Source organism: Hyaena hyaena, unplaced genomic scaffold (genome assembly GCF_003009895.1).
Source record: "Hyaena hyaena isolate Hyena2069 unplaced genomic scaffold, ASM300989v1 scaffold_14, whole genome shotgun sequence".
Taxonomy (NCBI): domain Eukaryota; kingdom Metazoa; phylum Chordata; class Mammalia; order Carnivora; family Hyaenidae; genus Hyaena; species Hyaena hyaena.
In genome coordinates, this window is record NW_024080646.1 from 5,778,357 (window position 1) to 5,800,194 (window position 21,838).

The 21,838-nt window shown below is 33.9% G+C and overlaps 1 protein-coding gene across 2 annotated transcripts in view; it reads left to right on the plus strand.

Moving 5' to 3' along the window:
• Window positions 1–21,838, plus strand: part of ROCK1 (Rho associated coiled-coil containing protein kinase 1) — a 177,522-nt gene that overhangs the window by 46,405 nt on the left and 109,279 nt on the right. For both annotated transcript variants that reach the window (XM_039217786.1, XM_039217790.1), the window contains exons 2-4: window positions 2,662–2,743; window positions 20,090–20,190; window positions 20,901–21,038. In XM_039217786.1, the coding sequence (XP_039073717.1) occupies window positions 2,662–2,743; window positions 20,090–20,190; window positions 20,901–21,038 (321 nt within the window). The remainder of the gene's footprint in view (window positions 1–2,661; window positions 2,744–20,089; window positions 20,191–20,900; window positions 21,039–21,838) is intronic.

The window sequence follows — 21,838 nt, forward strand, 5'->3', positions numbered from 1 at the left end:
TTCATTTGATAGTAAAAAACAATTTAAGCTATTATAATTTCTGAATCTTACAAAATTGGCAAGTATCGTTGGAAGTAGATGTTTACTAGGAACTCTAAAAATAATAGTTATTATAAAATATATTGAGATTATTGCATTATGCATATGGGCCTTTTCCAGATGACTTTAAGGTACCAAAATATTGCCTAAAATTTTTATTGTGTAGTCAGTAGTACTTGCACTACTCTATAGATTAATTCTGGGGAGTGACCCGATGCACTGAAACTTAGTATCTAATCTGAGAAAAATATTTCTTAAATAATGTAATGCCTTCGCTGTTGAGCATAAAAATCACTGGCTTAATGTACATTTTATGCCTACTTGTTCTGGTCATTCTGCAAGGTGCTCTAGGAGAAAACAAGATAATTAACTGTGGTTTCTGCCTTAAAGAACTTAAAAGTCTTTTTTTTTTAAATTCATATTTATCTTTTACTAGAAAATAATGAATTCACATACTTATTAGTTTGGTTTTTCAGTTTAGAATAGATCAAGCATCAGCTGGCCTTTCTAAGAATCATGTTTCCATATAAAAATTCTCATTTTTTTTCTGTAAAAAAAAATTACCAGAAATATTCAAATTGTTAGAAGGGTCTAAGATATGTATGTATGTGTGTGTGTGTATATATATATATATATATATATATTACATCCATAGTTTTTTTTTTTAATTTAAATCAAGTTAGTTAACATATAGCGTAATAATGGTTTCAGGGGTAGAATTAGTGATTCATCACTTACATATAACACCTAGTGCTCATCACAAGTGCCCTCCTTAATGCCCATCACTTGTTTAGCTCTTCTCCCCACCCACCACCCCTCCAGCAACCCTCAGTTCTCTGTATTTAAGAGTTTCTTATGGTTTGCTAATTTTTTAAATCCTGTTTTTCCTTCCCTTCCCCATGTTCATCTGTTTTGTTTCTTAAATACCACTTATGAATGAAATCATGATATTTGTCTTTCTCTGATTTCACTTAATATATTCTGGCTCTATCAATGTTATTGCAAATGGCAAGATTTCGTTCTTTTTGATCGCTGAGTAATATTCCATTATATGTGTCCTATCTTTATCCATTGATCAGCCCATGGACATTTGGGGCTCTTTCCATAATTTGGCTATGTGTTTTTTTTTTTTTAATTTGGCTGTTGTTGATAGCACTGCTATAAACAGTCTATTTGAAGACATAGGGCATGTGTCTTCTCAAATCAGCCTTTTTGTATCCTTTGGATAAATACATAGTAGTGCAATTGCTGGGTCATAGGGTAGCTCTATTTTTAATTTTTTGAGGAACCTGTTCTCCAGAGTGGCTGCATCAGTTTGCATTCTCACCAGCAGTGCAAAAGTGTTCCCCTTTCACTACATCCTCACCAACATCTTTTGTTTTCCTGAGTTTATTTTAGCCATTCTGAGAAGTGTGAGGTGGTATCTAATTGTGATTTTGATTTGTATTTCCCTGATGCTGAGCATCTTTTTATGTGTTTGTTAGCCATTAGGAGGAAATGTATCTTGAAGATAGACGAGCTTGCATTAGTGGTGGAACTTTTTCAGATCTGCACAAACCTGTAAATTTTGAATAGCCAGTATTGAGTGGATTGGTCTTTTCAAGCAGTCAACAGCATTCATATTATAACCTGTTCTTTCCATGTTCAGTTTCCAACTATTGCAATGATATATTTTAAAGCCTGCTTAAATTTGACTCTGCTTTCTGGTTTCTTAAGGAAATATTTTAAGTACTTGTATTCTAAAATAGCTGAGTGATCACACCTGGGGCTTAACACAAACTATAAAGTCTGCATATCCTCTGGCTTTAAATTTTCCTTCAGCCTTTTATGAACATGACTGTACAAGGTTTACACAGTGTGTCTTCCTTTGTTGCTTTTGTTTTTATTCTTGGGCTCTGCTAAATTTCCCAAGCTAAGTAAAATGAAGATTACTTGGGATTATCTGAATGTTCCTCCTCCTCCTGCTACATGATAGGATTTAAACTGAAGAGATGTGTTCCCACTTCAGCTCTGATTGGTACACCTTCACACTGCTCTGCACTTGCTTAGATAATATTTAAAAATCCACTTAAGTGTAAAAGCCCTTGTTTCTCCATTACTAATGGTTATCCTATAAAGTGCCTCACAGAAAGAAAAGTCTTATGAAAACCCAATGTATTTTTATAATTAAAAATGTATCTAAATGCAGAATTTATTTTATACCAAACAGCTACTGTTAAGTTACTACGTTGTCAAATATTTATAGTCACAAATATAGGCCATTTGTTTCTGATAAGTATCTCAAATAAAGGTAAATGTAGTAAGGGAGAGTGAAAGTATAATTGCATGGGAAAGGGAATTTTCAGTTTCACAGAGAAAGGGCATGAGTTGAGGTCATGTGTAGCCAATTTATAATGATTTTGCTGCTTCTCAGATTGGGAGAGTTAGGAGGTAAAAGATCTGTATATGAAATAAAAACAATTTGCTTCTTCTTCCCAGCACCTATGTAAACTTGTAAAAAGGTGTTGAATGCAAGATGTATCAGAGAGGACAAACAAAATGTGTTGTGTGTTATTCTTATAAAAAAGGAAAGTGTTCATAGTGTGATCCAAGAAACTAACATTTGTTTGTTTATTTGTTTAGGATGGATTGGATGCTTTGGTATATGATTTGGATTTTCCTGCCTTAAGAAAAAACAAAAATATTGACAACTTTTTAAGCAGATGTAAGTAATTTTTTGTGGAAGTTAATGACAGACTATAACAAAATCTTAGATAATTCAAGCCAGTCTTTTTTTTTTCCTTCTGGGTATTCTTTGGTTATTTCATCAATAATTGCTACATAAAATGAGTAGGAAATAAGAAAGAAACTGTATTAGTTTATTAATATGAATGACTAACAAGAGAATATTTTATATTTTATAAAATATTTTGCAGAAAAGGGAATGAAAAGTAAATGGCTAAAATAAGTAAGTTAAAATAATCATATACATGGGGCGCCTGGGTGGCTTAGTCGGTTAAGCGTCCAACTTTTACTTAGGTCATGATCTCGCGGTTCGTGGGTTTGAGCCCCGCGTCGGGCTCTGTGCTGACTGCCAGCTCAGAGCCTGGAGCCTGTTTCAGAGTCTGTGACTCCCTCTCTCTCTGACCCTCCCCTGCTCACGCTGTCTCTCTATCTCTCTCCTAGAAATAAATAAAAATATTAAAAAAAAATCATATACATACATGCACATTGATGTATATGTGTTATATTTATTCTGTTATGTATTTTTGTATTATTTTTGTGAATTATTAGCTTTTTCAATACCTGCAGGTAAGAACAGATTGCATATGAAAAGCCCTCCTATCATTGAGATAATGAGAATTTTCTCCATGGAAGGTGGCTTATATATTAGATTTTACAGCTTTTTTTTTCTAAAAACTTTTGGATTTTGATATTAGATTTAATCATTTAAAATTTGATTTAATAAAGTGGTTTTAAACTTTAATCTTAAAAAATGATAGTAAGATGATTATATAATCTTTTCCACTCAATTTCTTTATTTCTTTTCTGTACATGGTGATACATTTGGGTTAGGCTGGTTTTAAAACATGTAAAAATTCTATTTTAGTTACATACATTTTGTTAGAAAATTTTATTTTTTAAAGAGTAATATCTTTTTACTTTGTTCTATTTCTATATCATTTTAACACTTTGAAATTTTGCCTCAGAATTTTCATTTTTTTTAAATTAATTAAAGTTTTTTTAAGTTTCTTTGTTTTTTATAAAAACATTTATTCAGCCTGATTTCATTTTGTAATTGGTGCCAGAGTTTGAATTGGGAACTTTTTAAGTGTAAGTTTTCTTAACTTCTTAACTTCAGTAAGATGTAAGTTAACTTCTTAACATCTTACTGAAGTTACAGTAACATTTTATTACTGTTTACATTTGCTTATCAACCTACTCAAAAATAGAGCAGAAGAACTAAAAAGGTGGAGAATCTTGACCATTTCTTATTTGATGGGAGGCAAAGAATAAATGCTTCTTAGTACAATGAGGGAGGGGCTGTATAATTTTGTAAATTGGCTAGCAAGTATTGGAACACATGCTTTATTACTCATTTTCTATGCAGTATTACTACTTTCATAATAGTAGATATGCCTTTATGTACATTTTATAAGTAGAAATATCATAAGCCACGGTAGAAGTAAGTAAAATAAAATGAAAGTATAAAGCCTATAGTAAACTTTTAACTCATGAACTTAGTTTCATTTTTAAATTGGAGAAAAGTACAGAGTAACATAGCAAAATTTTAGCAAATTGTATCTAACATTATGTAAAAAATTATGACAAAGAAGGGTTTGTATCAGGATTGCACTGTAAAGTTTAAGGTTCAAAAATCAATTAGTGTAATTTACCATAATAATGTGTTAAAATAAGAAAATCTATAATATTATTCAGGAGATGCAGAAAAAGCATTTGATAAAACTTAAGTATCCATTCATGATGAAAAAATATCTCTCTGCAAACTAAGGAAACTTCCTTACCCTGATAAAGAGAATCTACAAAAAAACCTACAGTTAGGTTGTATATTTGTGTATGGGTAAATGCTTTCCTCCTAAATTTGGGAAGAGACAAATCTGTCTTCTCTTACCACTTTCATTCAACATTGCCCTGGAAGTTCTAGACAGTGCAGTAAGGTAAAATAAAGAAAAATCATACAGATTAAAAAGGAAGAAGTAAAAATTCAGACAACATGCTTTTGTTTGTTAAAAAAATCTAAAGATTCTATGAAAAAAACCTACATAATTAATTAATATAGATATCCTATATCTATATATAGAGCTAATTAAGTTCAACAAAGCTGCAAATTGAAGATTAATGTGCAAAAAGCAGTTCTATTTCTATATATTAGTAATAACCGATTTGAAATTGACATAACAAATGTAACATCATTTATAATAGAAGCAAAAACATGGCAAATTTAGGGATAAATTTGACAAAATATGTATCAGACTTATGCTGAAAACTACATTATTACTGAGAAATTACAGAAGACATAAAAAAAAGAATGTATATTCAGTGATTCAGTGTTCATGGATTGGACAATTCAATAATAGTATGTTGAGAGTCCCCATATTAACTGATAAATAGAATCCATTACTCTCAGAACCAGAGAGCTTTTCTTCTTTAAAGTGACCAGCAGTTCTAAAATTCATATGAAAATATGAAGGATCTGGAATAGCTAAAGCAGTTTTGGAAAGTAAGAGCAAAGTTGGAGAACTATACTACAAGATTTCAAGATCAAAATAGTATATATTAATGAAAGAACAAATACATAAAATAAATAGAACAAAAGAGAATTCAGAAATACATAACTGTCAATTTATTTTCAACAAAGTGGCAAGGTAATTTAGAATGCAAGCCTTATTACTTCATACCATATACAAAAATTAACTCAACATTTTTCATAGACCTAGATTTAAAAGCTAAAATAACACTTCTGAAAAAAAACACAGAAAGTATTTGTGACTGGTTAGGCAAGAATTTCTTAAATGGGACACAAATAGCACAAACTACATTTATTTTTATTTTTTTAATGTTTATTTTTGAGAGAGAGCATCAGCAGGGGAGGGTCAGAGAGAGAAGGAGACACAGAATTTGAAGCAGGCTCCAGGCTCCTAGCTGTCAGCACAGAGCCTGGTGCAGGGCTCGGACCCACAAACCATGAGATCATGACCTTAGCCACAGTCAGACTTTGAACCGACTGAGCCACCCAGGAGTTCCAACAAACTATTCAAAAGAAGATAGATGAGACTTCATCAAAATTCAAACTTTTTGTCTTCAGAAGACACTGCTGGGAAAATGAAAATATGAGCCATAGACTGGGAGAAAATAGTTGCAAAACTTGTGAAAAGGGAAACTGGTCTTTCAACAAATGGTGCTCAGACAACTGAATATCTATATTTAAAAGAATGAAGTTGGACTCCTAACGTGCACCATATACAAAAGTCATTCAGAACTTAAGAACCAAACTATAAAACTTTATAAAGGAAAACATTGGCGTAAATCTTCATGATATTGGATTGGTCACTTTCTTAAATATAATACTTAAAGTTCAAGCAACAAAAGAAAAATAAATAAAATGGACATCATCAAAATTAAAAACTTTTTTACTTCGAAGGACACTGTCAAGAGAGTGAAATGACAGCCCACAGAATGGGAAAAAATGTTAGCATATCATATACCCGATAAAGGATTGGTATCTAGATTATGTAAGTCAGTCTTAGAAGTCAACAATAAAAAGACAACCCAGTTTAAAAATGAGCAAGTTATTTGAATAGACATTTCTCCAAAGAAGACACACAGTTGGCCAGTATGCAGTGTGTTTAGTCTTTGGGCAGGTCCAAATTATGGCCACAGTAAGATATCTTACTTAGTCATTGGGCAGGTCCAAATTATGGCCACATCTGTAAGAATAACTAAAATTTTAAAAACTGACAATATTAAGTATGTGTGAAAATGTGGATGGGGCGTCTGGGTGGCTCAGACGGTTAAATGTCCGATTTCGGCTCAGGTCATGATATCATGGTTTGTGGGTTTGAGCCCCACATGAGGCTCTGTGCTGACAGCTAGCTCAGAGCCTGGAGCCTACTTCAGATTCTGTATCTATCTCCCTCTCTCTCTGACCCTCCCCTGCTCACGCTGTCTCTCTCTCTCAGAAATAAATAAAACATTAAAAAAAAAGTATATGTGAGAATGTAGAACAGTAGAACTCTGCCACATTCCTGGGTGGTTTGTAAAATGGTGAGGCACTCGGAAAACAATTGGTGTTTTTCTTATAAAATTTACCTTATGACCCAGGAATCCCACTTCTGGGTATTTATCCAAGAGAAATGAAACCATATGTCCACACAGAGACCTCTATGAGAATATTTAAGGTGGCTTATTCAGAATTGCTATAAACTGGAAGCTGCTCAAATGCCCATCATTTGGTAAATGGATAAGCAAATTGTGGTATACCCATATAATGGAATACTCAGCAGTAAACAGGAGTTTACTGATATCAACTGATATGTGCAGCAATGTCAGTAAATCTCAAAAGCATTGTGGAAAAGGCCAAGCACAAAAGGGTACAGTGTTTCATTCTGTCTATATGACATAACATTCCCCTTTAATTCAAGTTGTATTTATGTAATAATTCACACAGAGTAATAGATTTTCAGAGGGTGATCATATTTTATATTCTGCTGCAATTATTTGGATATTTATAGTTTTTGTTAGTACATCAAAATATTTTACTAAAGGTGAATGTTTGAATTGCTTAGTTATCAGATAGTGATCTAAGAATATACCTGGAATATAGGATAAAATCATTCTCTTTGGTAATTCAGCTTAAGTCTCACTATAGTAACAGCTTTAAAGTATAGCAGTTTGAAATATTTTAAACTTAAGGCCTAACTATTTTATAGATTGTTAATTTTCATCTCTATGTGTTGAAGAATGCTTACAGACTAAAAGGAAAACAATCTGACCATTTGACTGAATAATTAGTTAAATATAAAGATTTGCTTTTCTGGACTCTGGTGTATGATACCTAAATAATAAGGACTACAAAGAAAATGTTTATCATCCTCACATAACTAATAAAGATTTTAAGGTGAATATTAAGTTGGGGTTGGAGAGAGGTCCAAATAAAATGGTGGAAGTTAGTCACATTTTAGAAGAAACATGTTTAGGGGAGTGCATTGGGAGGAGGAGAAAGGGAATATTTGGGAACAGTGCTTATGACTGTATATATTTGTAAACCATTTTGAATGCCACTGAGATTTGGAGTATAATATTCATAATTATGTTAGTAGAAAAGCAAACTTATTAAACAGATCTAACAGTCTACAAGAAGATAATATAGGAGGGAAGAGCGGTGTCTGAGAAATTCCATGAACCTGAGAATAAAAACCTGATAGAAAGCATTTGTTTGGATAAAAACAAACTTAAAAACCGAAAAATGATATTTTATGGTAGCATAGTATTGCTTTCCTAATATAGATTACCAAAGTGGCATAGTAACTCTGGGATTGATGGCGTAGCAGCTGTGTCTACTTATAAAAGCATATTTATTTATTGCCAAAATAATGGGAATAATTGCTATTCTGAATTTAATTGTGACCAAAAAGCCTGATGTAGTTAGCATTTGGGATGTGATAGAGACCACGAAACAAAAAACAGCCAGTTCATTTTATTTTTTTATTTTTTTATTTATTTATTTTTTTAAATTTTATTTTTAATGTTTTCTTTATTTCTAGGAGAGAGAGAGACAGCGCGAGCAGGGGAGGGTCAGAGAGAGAGGGAGTCACAGACTGAAACAGGCTCCAGGCTCTGAGCTGGCAGTCAGCACAGAGCCCGACGCGGGGCTCGAACCCACGAACTGAGAGATCATGACCTAAGCGAAAGTCGGACGCTTAACCGACTAAGCCACCCAGGCGCCCCCATCCAGTTCATTTTAGACCAGGGTTTCTCAAAAGTGGCACTGTTGACATTTTGGATCAGATAACCCTGTTGGCAGGAGGGACTGTCCTTTGCATTGTGTGATGTTTACCAGCATCCCTGGCCTCTACTTCTAGATGCCAGTTGCATGCTCTTTTCCCTCTCTCAATTGTGACTGCAAATTTGCTTAAGTCAAATCTCACTCCCAGCCTTTCATGACCTTTCAAGTTGTTCTTCTTCTTTTTTTTTTTTTTTTAACGTTTGTTTATTTTTGAGAGAAAGAGCACACAGGAAAGGGGCAGAGAGAGAGGGAGACAGAATCTGACGCAGGCTTCAGGCTCTGAGCTGTCAGCACGGAGCCTGACGCCAGGCTCAAACTCACCAAACCGTGAGATCATGACCTGAGGCGAAGTCCCAGGTTTAACCGACTGAGCCACCCAGGTGCCCCTCACATTTCATTCTTATCTGTACTGCTACTCCTTGTTTCCTTACACCGCCACCATATAGCTTACATTTACTTTTTAGAAAGTACTTTGATATCTTCTCCATAGTACTTTTCAGTGTTGCCCTTCTCATCGAATTTAAATGAGTCATCCTTTAAATTTCAAATTAGCCTTCACTGTAGCCCCTTGTGAAGCGTCAGATATACTGCTGCTAGGCATGTGGTTTCATGGCATCTTGTGCACTTACCAGTTAGGTTATATTTATTTTTGTGATTATTTGGTTAGTATCCATTCCTCCTCTTCTTCCCTTATCAGTAGATTGAAAATGTCATGAGACCAGGGGCATTTGTATTCGTGTAGCAAAACCTGACTAAATATTAGGTACTCATTAAATATTTGTTAATGTATTAGAGCTTAAATGCTGACTTGTTAGAAATAATCTAGAAAGTATCCTTTTGTTAGTAGAGTTTGGATATGATCATTTTCTGTTTAGATTGTTTTTTATTACCACATATTTCAAATGAATTGATAATAACATAATACGTATCTATGTGTCCATGATCAGAATAAATTAGAGTTAATATTTTGCCCTATTTGCTTCTGGTCTTTTGTTTATTATTTTAAACAAATAATGTTAATTTACACCCTAAGCTTTGGAGCTTATGTCTTCCTCTTGGAGATGTGAATTCACACTAGGCTAGAGTTGATATGCATTTTTAGTTCTTGTTAAACTTTCTCAGAATAGTGATTTCTAAAAAGATAGCCACCCACATAAAATCATCAAGTCAAAAACAAGCATAGAGATAAATCAACAAAGCCACATATGACAAGAGCAAAATCATTTCAGTTGAGATGTAGAAAATAAATTTCTTTCAGAAGTTTCTATTGTAAAGAATAAATCATTGTATTAAAAGATAAGTTACATTTATCATTGTTAAAAGGGTTGTATCTAAAATTTTTATTTTTCCAAGTAATTATATTTGGTAATCAATCATACAATATTTTCATGTTTCATAATATGGAGTTTAACCTTTTTCTTTCTCTTTTCCTTCCAAAAATGAGGTTGCATGGATTACAAACATTAAGTTAGGTTTTTGTTTATATGTAAACAAGCAGTAATGATCATTAGAAAGTTTGTTTCTCTTTCCACTGTTTTGAAGTTTTAATATGCCTTTACTCTGGCACGTTTCAAAACGTAAAATGCTGTTTTTCCATACTTTTAAGATTTGTAAAATCATGAAACCTTTCTGCTTCTTAAATGACTATTAACAGTTTTTCTGCTAAATTCTTTTGGTTTTGGTTCCAGGAACCAATCTAAAGTACTACATTGTATTTAGTTGTCATTTCTCCTTAGTCTTCTCCAGTCTGTGATAGTTTCTCAGTCTTTGCTTATTTCTTTGGAAAAAATTTTAATGTTTATTTTTGAGAGTGAAGGAGAAACCGAGCGTGAGTGGGGAGTGGCGGAGAGAGACAGAATCTGAAGCAGGCTCCAGGCTCTGAGCTGTCAGTAGAGCCCTACATGGGGCTTGAACTCATGATCTGTGAGATCATAACCTGAGCCAAAGTCAGGTGTATAACCCAGGTGCCTTAGTCTTTGTTTATTTTTTATGACCTTGACAGTTTTGAAGATTACTGATCAGGTATTTTGTAGTCAGTTTGTGTTTGTCTTATGTTAGATTGGGGTTATAGTTCTGTGATACCATCATGATTTACCACTGGTTATGTTAGATTTTATCACTTGGTTTAAAATAGTGTCTGTCAGGCTGGAAAGTTACCATTTTCCCTTTCCATACCCTATCGTTTGCAAGCTGGTTACTAGTTCTGCCTACACTTACAGGCAGGGGGATCAGTAAGCTCTACCTCCAGACTAAAAATGTTGTATATATATATAGATAGTGTTTTACACAGTTTTTTATTTTGATAGTCTAATTTATCAATTATTTCTGTTATTGATTGTGTGTTTGGTGCTGTGTCTAAAAATCACTGCCAAACCCTAGATTGATTGTTAAGTAGCTTTATTGAGATATAATTTATATACTATAAAATTCACTCATTTAAAGCATACAATTCGTTGTTTTTTTGTGTGTGTATTTTTAGTTCTGCAGCCATTACCAGTCACTTTTAAAACATTTCATCAGCTCATAAACCCCATATGCATTAGCAGTCACTCCCCATTTTCCCCTAATCTCCCCACTCCTAGGCAATAACTAATTTATTTTATGTCTGTTTAGATTTCCTGTAGGTAATAAACATTACCTATAGATGGAATTATGTTGGTCTTTTGTGACTGATTTTTTTGGACTTAGCACGGTGTATTCAAGGTTTATCTATGTTATAACATGTATTCTTTTTAATTGCCAAATAATATTCCATTGAGTAGATACACCAGCAACATTTTGTTTATCCATTCATCTGTTGTTGACCATTTATATTGTTTCTACTTTCTGGCTACCATGTATAATGCTGCTATGAACATTTGTGTACAAATATTTGTTTATTTCATTTCTCTTGGATGGATACCTAGAAGTAGAATTGCTGGTCATATGGAACTACAAGATTGATTTTTAAATATATACTTTTGTTATTTTAGTGAATATGTGTGACTTTTCTGTTGTTCCTGAGTAGGTAAAAGCTTCATGTAGTTGATTGTCTCCATTTATATCATTAAATGTTTTTAATGTTTCAGTATCATTGAGTGTATATATATATACACATATACATGAGGGACATATCCATGAAAGAAGTGTGATCTCTATCTTTAAGCAAATGGAAATGTATTATATGTACTATATAATAGAAGAAACAGTTATATAAGTGATTTCAGTCCAGATTAAGAGATGAAATAATCAGGAAGTAGTAGTGTCTCAGAGGAGAGGGAGTTATTTCATCTGCTTGAGACGATCAGCAATGGCTGAAGAGGAGATAAAGAATTAGATCTTGTTTGATAGTAACTTGGTCAGATAAAGTAGGACAAGTCACTGTAGGCTGATTATCAATATCTGCAAAGGTATGGAGATGCGAGGTAAGGTGAGAAATTTCAAGTAACTGGACATTGGTAGAGCATATTGGCGAGAGTAGAAGTAAAAGACTGGAGAATCAGAGAGTAACAAAAGTCTAAAAGCCATTTTATGCTATGTTAAGGAATTTGGATTTACCCTTCTCCCCCATCTATTTCTCAAACTGGATTACTCTGTGTGTGTGTGTGTGTGTGTGTGTGTGTGTGTGTGTACACTGGCAAAACATGGCATGTCTTCCTGGAGTTTGAATTTTGTTCAAAGATTTAGGCATAAAATAATTTTTGCATTGAAACAATTTGATTTTTATGGAATTGAATATTACAGTGTAGGTTATAGATAAGTTTTATGTAATTTTAGAGCTTTTTTAGAGATATTTTGACTAAAAGTGTAAAGATATACTAGATTTCTTTAGGCAAAGAGTAGCAGTATTTTGGTCAAACAATATATTGTACATAGCTTTTATTACCATATTTCTTCCTGACATTTTATATATTTTTTGTTTATTTTTGAGAGAAAGAGAGACAGAGTGTGAGAGGGAAGGGGCAGAGAGAGAGGGAGACACTGAATCCAAAGCAGGCTCAAGGCTCCACACCTGTCAGGGCAGAGCTGGATGCAGGGCTTGAACTCATGATCTGTATGATCATGACCTGAGCCGAAGTTGGACATTTAACCAACTGAACCACCTAGGCGCCCCCATCCTGACATTAAAAAAAAAAAAAAAACTTATTTAGCGATTGGAATGTGTCTTAGTCTATAGCGGTACATAAAATTATGGTGCAGTTTATAATCTTGGACTAGGCAAGTATGTCTTTTTCTCATTAGAAAGCAAGAGTAATTATAGAAAACGTGAAATATATAGAAACCGTGAGGGATGAAATACTCCGAAATCACACCACACTCAGAAATGAGTATAATTATTGTTTTGCTATGTTTCCTTCCAGTCTTTTTTTTGTTCACATATACTAATTATATATTTGTGTTTATATATTTGTGCAGTTTATTCTGTTTCTTTGCTCAACATTTTATGTTGACTATCATTCTATATGATTATTCTTCAACAGCACAATTTTAAATGTTGCCTAATACTCCATTATATGTATATAAAATTATTTAATATTTACATTTTAAAAAACATTGTAAAAATCTTGGTTCCACATTATATCTGATTTCCTTACGGTAAATTTCTAGTAGAATTCACTGGTATGAAGTGTGTGATTGAAATGTTTTTGAATTTTTGATAACCCTGAAGCTATAAATTATAAAACTTTCTGTCTCTTTTGCTAATTTATGATTATTTAGAGACTAATTAGCTAGTTAGTGGCCTGTCAAGATTTATGGTGTCTATTTGTGACTCAATTTGCCCATTTCATTTTTTGCTTACTGTGCTGTGGAGTAATATCTCACATCTCTGACTCTTAGCTTTCTGCCAGCATCACTTGACTCAACACAGTAGACAATCAAATATTGGTAAAAGGGTCTAATGGTTACATAATCCTACTTATTGGTCTTAGAATTAATGTGGGCTTACCAAATTTGTAATTTTATATGAAATAAATTCTGTAAAGAACAAAGAAGTTGATATTATGGGAAAAAATAGAACACTATAAGAAGGATTGGAAGTTTTGAGAATTTTGCAGTTTTAGATAAGGTAACTAGTGTGGGACTCACTAAAACATAGCATTTGAGGAAATCATTGAAGTACTTGAGAGAATTAGCCAAGCAGATGTTTGAGGGAAGGGAATGGTATACAGAGGAATAGCCAGAGTGAAGTCTTTAAGAGAGGAATATACCTGGCATGTTTGAGAAGCAGCAAGGAAGAAGCCATTGTGGCTGGAAAGGATTGAGCAAGAAAGAGAATAGTAGGATAATGTTGGAGAAGTAAGGAAATAGGAAGGCTAGGTCATGTAGAGTCTTGTAGACCATTGTAAGATCTTTGACTTTTACTCTGGCTTAGATGGCAAGACATTAGAGAGTTTTGAGCAGAGGAGTGACATGCTCTGACTTGTGTTTTTAAGAATATCACCCAGGGTTAAGAATAAACTATGGAGAGGCCAGGATAGACACAGGGAAATCAGTTAAGGAGCAATTTATAGTAATCCAAGAAAGAGATGATAGTAGCTTGGTCTAGAATGTATAGAGAATGAAAACTTGGAGATAATATTTCAAAAGTAGAGCTAGCATGTTTTCCTGAATGACAGGATATGGTATATAAGGATCTAGGCTTTAGCAAAATTGAGCTGTCAGTGGAAATATGGAGATCACAAGTTTTAGATGAAAACATCTCTTCAGTTTCATACACATTAAATTTGAGAGGTCTGTTACCAAGTAGATATATTTTGTAAGCAATTGAATATATAAAGCTTAAGAGAGATATCTGGACTACCAATAAATAAATCAGTAAAAGTTTGTTGATATATATAGATGGCTTTTTAAAGGCCCCCAAAGAAACAGACATAAATAGAGAAGAAAACGCTGTGAAAGACTGAGTCTTGACATGCTAAGTGTTAAGAACTCTGGGAGAGGAGGAAGAGCCAGAAAAAGCAACCGAGACGTAGCCATTGAGGTTGAAAAAACACCCTTAGTGTTAGTGGACGAATGTAGAAGTCAAGTAAAGAAAGTATACCGGCAGAGATGGACCAAACTGTCAAAAGCTGCTGATATGTCAAGATGAGAACTTAATTTGTCATTGGATTTAACAACATCATGGTAGTCTGCCTTTGATGAGCAGCTTTGATAGAAAGGTAATGGCCAAAGCCCACCTAGAGTGGATTTAAGAATAAATATGAAGAAAGATTTAGAAACTGAGAGGAGAGACAACATTTGAGGGTATTTGTTGTAGTGGAGTTGAATAATGGGGCAGTAGCTGGTGAAAGAAATGGGATGAAGAGATTTAAGATGAGAATGAAAGTAGCATGATAAAGGATTTGGTTAGGAAGGGGGAAACTTAATGATTCAAGGAAAGAGGGTAGTATTGCTGAAGGAGTGTCCTTGAACTCGTGAAAAAGAATGCGACATCACTGGTGGACAGATTGGTGTAAAATAGCAGTATTCTCTACTAAAAGGTGACCATATATATGTGTGCCTATGCTGACAGTTAAATATATACGTGTGTGGTGGTAAATCTGGCAGTTTTCTTCTGATTGTTTCATTTGTTTCAGAGTGGTAGCCAAAAAGGTCTTAGCTATGAGATCTGATCCTCAGTGGGAAAGCTGTGCGAGGTTTGAGAAGAGGGAAGAAAATGTAAAATACGGTTTCTAGCAGAATGGGAGAGTGAATAGACAGTGAAGTATAATTGCCAAGCAGAATTGGGGGCCAACTTTATATTTGTGATTATGAATTTAAAGTGGGATCAGTCAGTATGATTTTATGTATTCATCCAGACTTACTTAAGTGCGTGGATACTAACGGAGTTAGTTGGAGAATTGGATTTAACTAGGATTATGATTTTGCCAGACTAAGGATAATGAAGCAGAAGAGAGCCAAGGCATTGAAGGTGTATGCAAGTGAGTGATTATAATAATTGACCATGTAATTTAATCTGAGGAGGTAAGAAAGAGAAGCTGTATATATGTAGTGTATATATACTATATATACATATATATGTTTATATATATACGTGTGTGTGTGTGTGTGTATAAAATAAAGGAGAGAAGTTTAAAGATATTGAGAGGCCAGGTTATTAGAAGTGTCATCTATGGAAATATTGAAATCCTAAGAATTAAACAGGTGAATATTGGGGAGGTCAGTAAACCAGGAACTAAAATTGTCTAACAATGAGATTGATGACCCCAGAGAGGTAGATTATAGAAATAATGAGAAGTGGTGAGAGATATATATAACCTAATAACATGAAAATCAAAGCTGACAGATTTAGCAGTTTTTCTGTCCCACTTTCAGGGCCAGGGGTATAAGACCTATGGGGAGGGTAAAGGTCACCACTTGAGCACTGCAAGGGAAGCAGTGTTCTTAGTGGGGAGCTAGGTTTCTATTAGAGCAGGGGTTGGCGGAATATATAACCGATAGGAAAAATCTGGCCCACCACCTGTTTTTGTATGCCTCATGAGCTAAAAATGCTTTTTATATTTTTAAATGATTGATAAAAGATCAAAAGAAGAAAAATATGTCATGACATGTACAAATTATATGAAATTCAGATTTCAGTGTCCATAAATAAACTTTTATTAGGGCATAGCTACATTCATTCTTTTTTGTATCATCTGTGACTGTTTTTGTGCTATAGTGGCTGAATTGAGTAGTCCTGACAATTTCTACATGACATTGTTATTGCTTCAAGCTGCTACTCAACTAAATCAGTGATACAATTACAACTGAACAGAGTTTCATGTGTGTCACCATACCACAACATTTTATTTTTTATTACCAGTACATACTCATTGTGTCAGAAAAGAGAAAAATGAACTTTGAATGTTATCATTTTGAGGCAGGTGGAGTATGGATTATTTTGTGCAGTTAAATGGCCAAGCATTGTTTATTATGCAGTGATAGTGTAGCTGTATTGAAGTAATATATATTGACATTACCAGAGTCTGCCCTCATCGTAATATTCCCAAATCACAGGAGAGCAAAAGTAGTCAGAAAAAATAGAAAATTTGAAATGGGATATCTCCTCACAGAATTTTATTCACAAAAATAAAAAGGAATGAGTCTGCGACCTTAAATTAGTTTATGAGAGGCTTATTTGTTGGCCACACAGGGAAAGCTGTTCACCAATGGTGAGTGTTTGCAGCAACAGGAAAGAAAAATGTGGACAGAGAGAAAAATTCCCTTAAGACTATTAGCTTTTTGGCAGGAACAGTTGCTCAAAGAATTGAGGTCATTGAGAGCGACATCAATAGTCAATTAAAAAACAAGATGAACAATTTTGAGTGATTTTCCTGAACTTGTGTTTATTTTAGGAGTCAGTGCTGAGTTTGGAGTAACTAAAGAATTATCCTCTCTGCATAGTCTGCATAGAACAAGTATAGGCAAGAATATTTTTAAAGAAAGATGAGAAAATAACAGGTACAGTTTGAAATGGAGTCTGCTAAGGTGTGTTACAAGTGATAGTAGTTAAAATTATGTATGGTATAAAAAAAGGCTTAGTTGGACAAACTGACAAAGCTTGTGCAAACACAAGGTAGTTAAAGCCTATATTTATTATTTTATTATACATCAGCAGGAATTTTGTGGGAAATATTTGAATCTATAATATGTTATTGTACTACAGCATCAGGGGTATATCATTCTCTCTCGTGGACTTAGATAATCAATTCTGTAAATTTTTGTTAGAAATTGGAACTGGACATCCAATTTATCTTAGTATAAACAAGTCAATAGCTTAGCAGTGGTGATGTTTAGTTGTGATTTTTTTTTTTTTAAGACTGTTATGGACTAAATTATGTGTTGTTCCCCACCCCACTCCCCATGTATTTGTTGAAGCCTTAAACCCCCATGGCTGTATTTAGAGATAGGGCCAATAAAGAGGCAATTAAGGTTAAATGAGGCCATTAGGGTGGGGCTCTGATAAGATAGGACCTTTGTCCTTACCTTGACCCACACACATGACAGAGATCAGGTGAACACACAGAGCAATGACAGCTGCCAACAAGCCGAGAAGAGAGGCCTCACCAGAAATTAGACATGCTGGTTCCCTGATCTTGGACTTCCAGCCTTTATTTTTTTTTAAAAATTTTTAATATTTATTTATTTTTGGGAGAGAAAGAGAGCATGCGCAGGCAGGGGAGAGGCAGAGACAGAGGGAGACACAGACTCTGACACAGGCTCCAGGCTGTGAGCTGTCAGCATAGAGCCCCATGTGGAGCCCGAGCCCATGAACTGTGAGATCATGACCTGAGCCAAAGTCAGCCGCCCAACCAGCTGAGCCACCCACTCGCCCCAGGACTTCCACCCTTTAGAACTGAGAAAAATAAATGAATGTTCTTTAAAGCACCCAGTCTATGGTATTTTGTATGGTAGTATGAGATGTCTAAGACAAAGACCAAGATGAAGGTTTTTCTAGGTGAGAAGAGCCTTGTTCAACTGTTGTGTTTTTGTTAAACACTGATTAACTTTGGAAGTTAGTTTTTGCTCCAGATTTGATAATGTTTCTTAATGAATACAACCTTAAATTAAAAAGAAAAGCAGCACCTAAATGCCATACATCAGTTAATAAAGTCATTCTGACAACTACTGTTTGAACCACATATCAAGTTGCTTTATACACTTCCTGTGCTGTCAAGAATTAAAACAGGAAGCAAGATCATCATTCCCACATAAATTTGCAGAAGATGTATTTTCTGAGCTCAGACATCAAACTTTGCAGCCTTTTTATCACTCTAAACCTCATATAACCAGAGCTACGGATACTTTCTTAACCTCACAGGTTATTACATAACACATCCTGGTTCAGGATTTTCTCAACTCTCATCTGGAGAATTACCGTACTCTTAAAATTCTGTCCACTTCTAATCTTGTCCTTACTCGGTTCATCTTTTTTACGTATTTCCCAGATTGGGTTAGCGGAAATATAAATTTGACTGTGTTTATCTGCCTTACTTCTTTTCATGATGCTTCTCAGCTCCCACCGGATCCCACAGGATGCTCAGGACTGCATTATGGAAGAATTCAAAAGTAGATGAGGCTCCAACCCCTTTCTGATATCTGCATGACCACACCACTACTCTTTTGAAGCAGAGCACTTTCTTTTATCTATTTTACATATTGAGTTACTTTAAAATTTTATTGTGAGAAAGATTTTTTATGATTAAATAAAAGATCTGTAACTACTGGTCTATAGGTAAAGTTCATGCTCCTTAATCAGTTTGGGGCTCTCCAGCGTCTCCTTTGAACCCTTGTCACAAACTTGATACGTAAGCAACAGAGAACTTCTTGTATGTAGTTCCTCTGTGCCTTTGCTTATATTACTCATCTGCTTATAGTATTCTCTCCTTTCTTGTTCCCACGTGACTAACTGCTATGCTTCATTTTAGACTTGTTTCAGGTGTTATCTCCAGAAGGCCTTTTCTAGCCACATCCTTCCCAGGCAGGTTGGGGTTAGGTATCTTACTTAGTGCTCTGCAAACTGTGCTTCTCCCCTTATAGCTTTTTTTTTTTGTACTTTTTTTCATTGTTCATTTCTGTTTCATTTGCTAGAGTTTGGACTCCTTAAGAGGAGGAAATATGTTTTAAAGTCATCCTTCTATATCTACAGTGATTCTATAGAGCCTGTATGATAGACATAAATGTGTAGTATATCGATTATTATTTGTGTCTTTCTTACGCATCTTGCAATAGATATGTAACCTAAATTTAAATGTACTTAATGTTATCCCTGTGTAAAAATTTGCTTTCTATTGCATGTGTTTATTGGTCATAATGTACACAAACACTTGAGTTTAAATGTGCATTTAAAATGAACAACAAGAATATTATATGGAGTTTTTATTAAGAACTAGAACTTAAATTTAATAGCTGTTCTGTATTTTGTACACGTTGAAATGGGAAGTTTTCCATGTAATCTCATGCCAGTGTTGACCCATGTGGATTAAAATAGCCCTATTTTAATCTATGACCAAATTAGGAATTAGAATATCTATCCAGTAGGGATTTGTAAATTATTGTAGCTTGTGGCATGACAGGTTTATATAAATAATTGCAGAGATTCCCACTGTGTTTTAAGTTAAAAACTAAATTCAAATAGAGAAATGTATTGATATAAGTATGTGATTATTTTTTAGCATGTTTGCATTGGATATCTTAAATTATTTACCTCTTCTTAGAGGGATCATCGAACCTACTTGATAAAAAGAAAATTTTATTTCATTTATCTAAAGTATTTACCTGTGATCTTTCAATCCAAATGTGTTGTGTACTTAACTAATTATCCTTAGTGTGTGTTAGTAGTATATTTGTTTCTGAAACATTTATCAAGTTAGATTTTAATGAAAATATTTTAATAGAGTGAAGTCATTTCAGAATCTATTTAAAACAGTTCTTAATATATTGAACACTACTCTTTTATAAGTTTACATTTTACTATAAAGTAGTTCTTAATGAATTTTTTTGTTTTTCAAGAACTTGACTGTAAAATAAACAGTGCTGTAATGCTTCATTGATTTAAAATTATAAACTTTTCTTTTCATGCAGATAAAGACACAATAAATAAAATCAGAGATTTACGAATGAAAGCTGAAGATTATGAAGTAGTGAAGGTGATTGGTAGAGGTGCTTTTGGAGAAGTTCAATTGGTAGGTTATTTTAATGAGATTAAAAACAATAACTTTAGGGGCACCTTGGTGGCTCAGTCGGTTGAGCATCCAACTCTTGATCCCAGCTCAGGTCTTGAGTTCAAGTGTTATGCTGGGCTTCATTGCTGGGCTTCATGCTGGGCTCCATGCTGGATGTGAAACCTGGATTAAAAACAAAACAAAACGATGACTTTAAAATTAAAAAATACACTTATGTGTTTAACATATATGGTTTGGGATGGGATTTTTTTTTTATAAAATTGTTGCTTTAAATTATTCTAGATAGTCTTGCAAAAGGATATGAAAAAGCCTGGAGCCAAGTACAGCAGATAGTATGAAATATTTTCTTCAAGCATCCATGGGTAGAGAAGAGGTTTCAAACATCAGAAGAGGAATCTTTACTTGTAATATTAGACTTCTAAAATGCTATGGAATCATAAATTCTATAAATAGCAGCATGCATAAACAGTTGGAGGAGATGGAGTGTATCATAATGTAGGGAATAAAGATTTTTTCTAAAATGACTTGCTTCAGGTAACTGAAGTCTTCAGATTATCTAATTGGAATAATTCAGAAGAGACAAAATAAAAGTAGCTAGAGCAATAATATCATTTAACAAGTTGTTAAAATAATTTGGTAAATTGTCCTGGTAAATGCTGAGCTTTAAATGTTAACAGAAGGGTCATTATTTTCCGTTTTTAATTTTAAAGGTAAGGCATAAATCCACCAGGAAGGTATATGCTATGAAGCTTCTTAGTAAATTTGAAATGATTAAGAGATCCGATTCTGCTTTTTTCTGGGAAGAAAGGGACATCATGGCTTTTGCTAACAGTCCTTGGGTTGTTCAGGTATGATTTTGCTACTGTTTCATTATTGCTTTATGAGTTTGTAACTAAACATATGTGAAAAGCTTAGATTGTTTTTTAGAGAATTTACTGGTGATTACAGAATTGTCTGATGTATCATTTTTTAAATCATAAAATTTAATTTTATTGAATTGTCTCTAGGAAGAAAGTAAGGCCAAAGCAAAATGATTATGTGCCTATAGACTTTAAGTATTAGAAAATTTAACTAATCTGCTTTGATTTGGGGGAAGTCATATAGTATTATCTTCTAAGAGAATACTTTTATTTAATACTGAAATTTAAGTTTTTTCCCAAATAATGAGATCCTCTTATTCTGTTTATTTAACCATCTATTCATCCATTTGTCTCTCTTATTTTGTGGAGAGGAAGGAATGAGAAAATAAAGGTGAATTAAGGTAGACCTTCAAATAATATTGTATTGGCTGTAGGTTTTTCAATAGAAAGAAAAATAGAAGAAAACGAAAAATAGACTTCAGTAGAAGTCAGTAGTTGTAGGTTCTAGTCTTAACTGTCACAGACCTATCTATGAAGCTGTGGCCAAGTTATTTACATCTCTGGGCCTCAATTCCCATGTTCAAAAATGTGGACATTTCCTTAGATTTTTTTTCGAACTGTGGAGGTACCTCAGGTGAAGTCATGGGGACAACCAGGAATTTGGGTTGGTTATAATCCTGGATTTTCTATTTCTACTTCAACTACAGCAGCTCCGTACTTTTTTTTGTCTTTATGTATTGGGGGTTCTTATGTAAAGTCATATGGGGTAAGTAAAGATTTAAAATCTT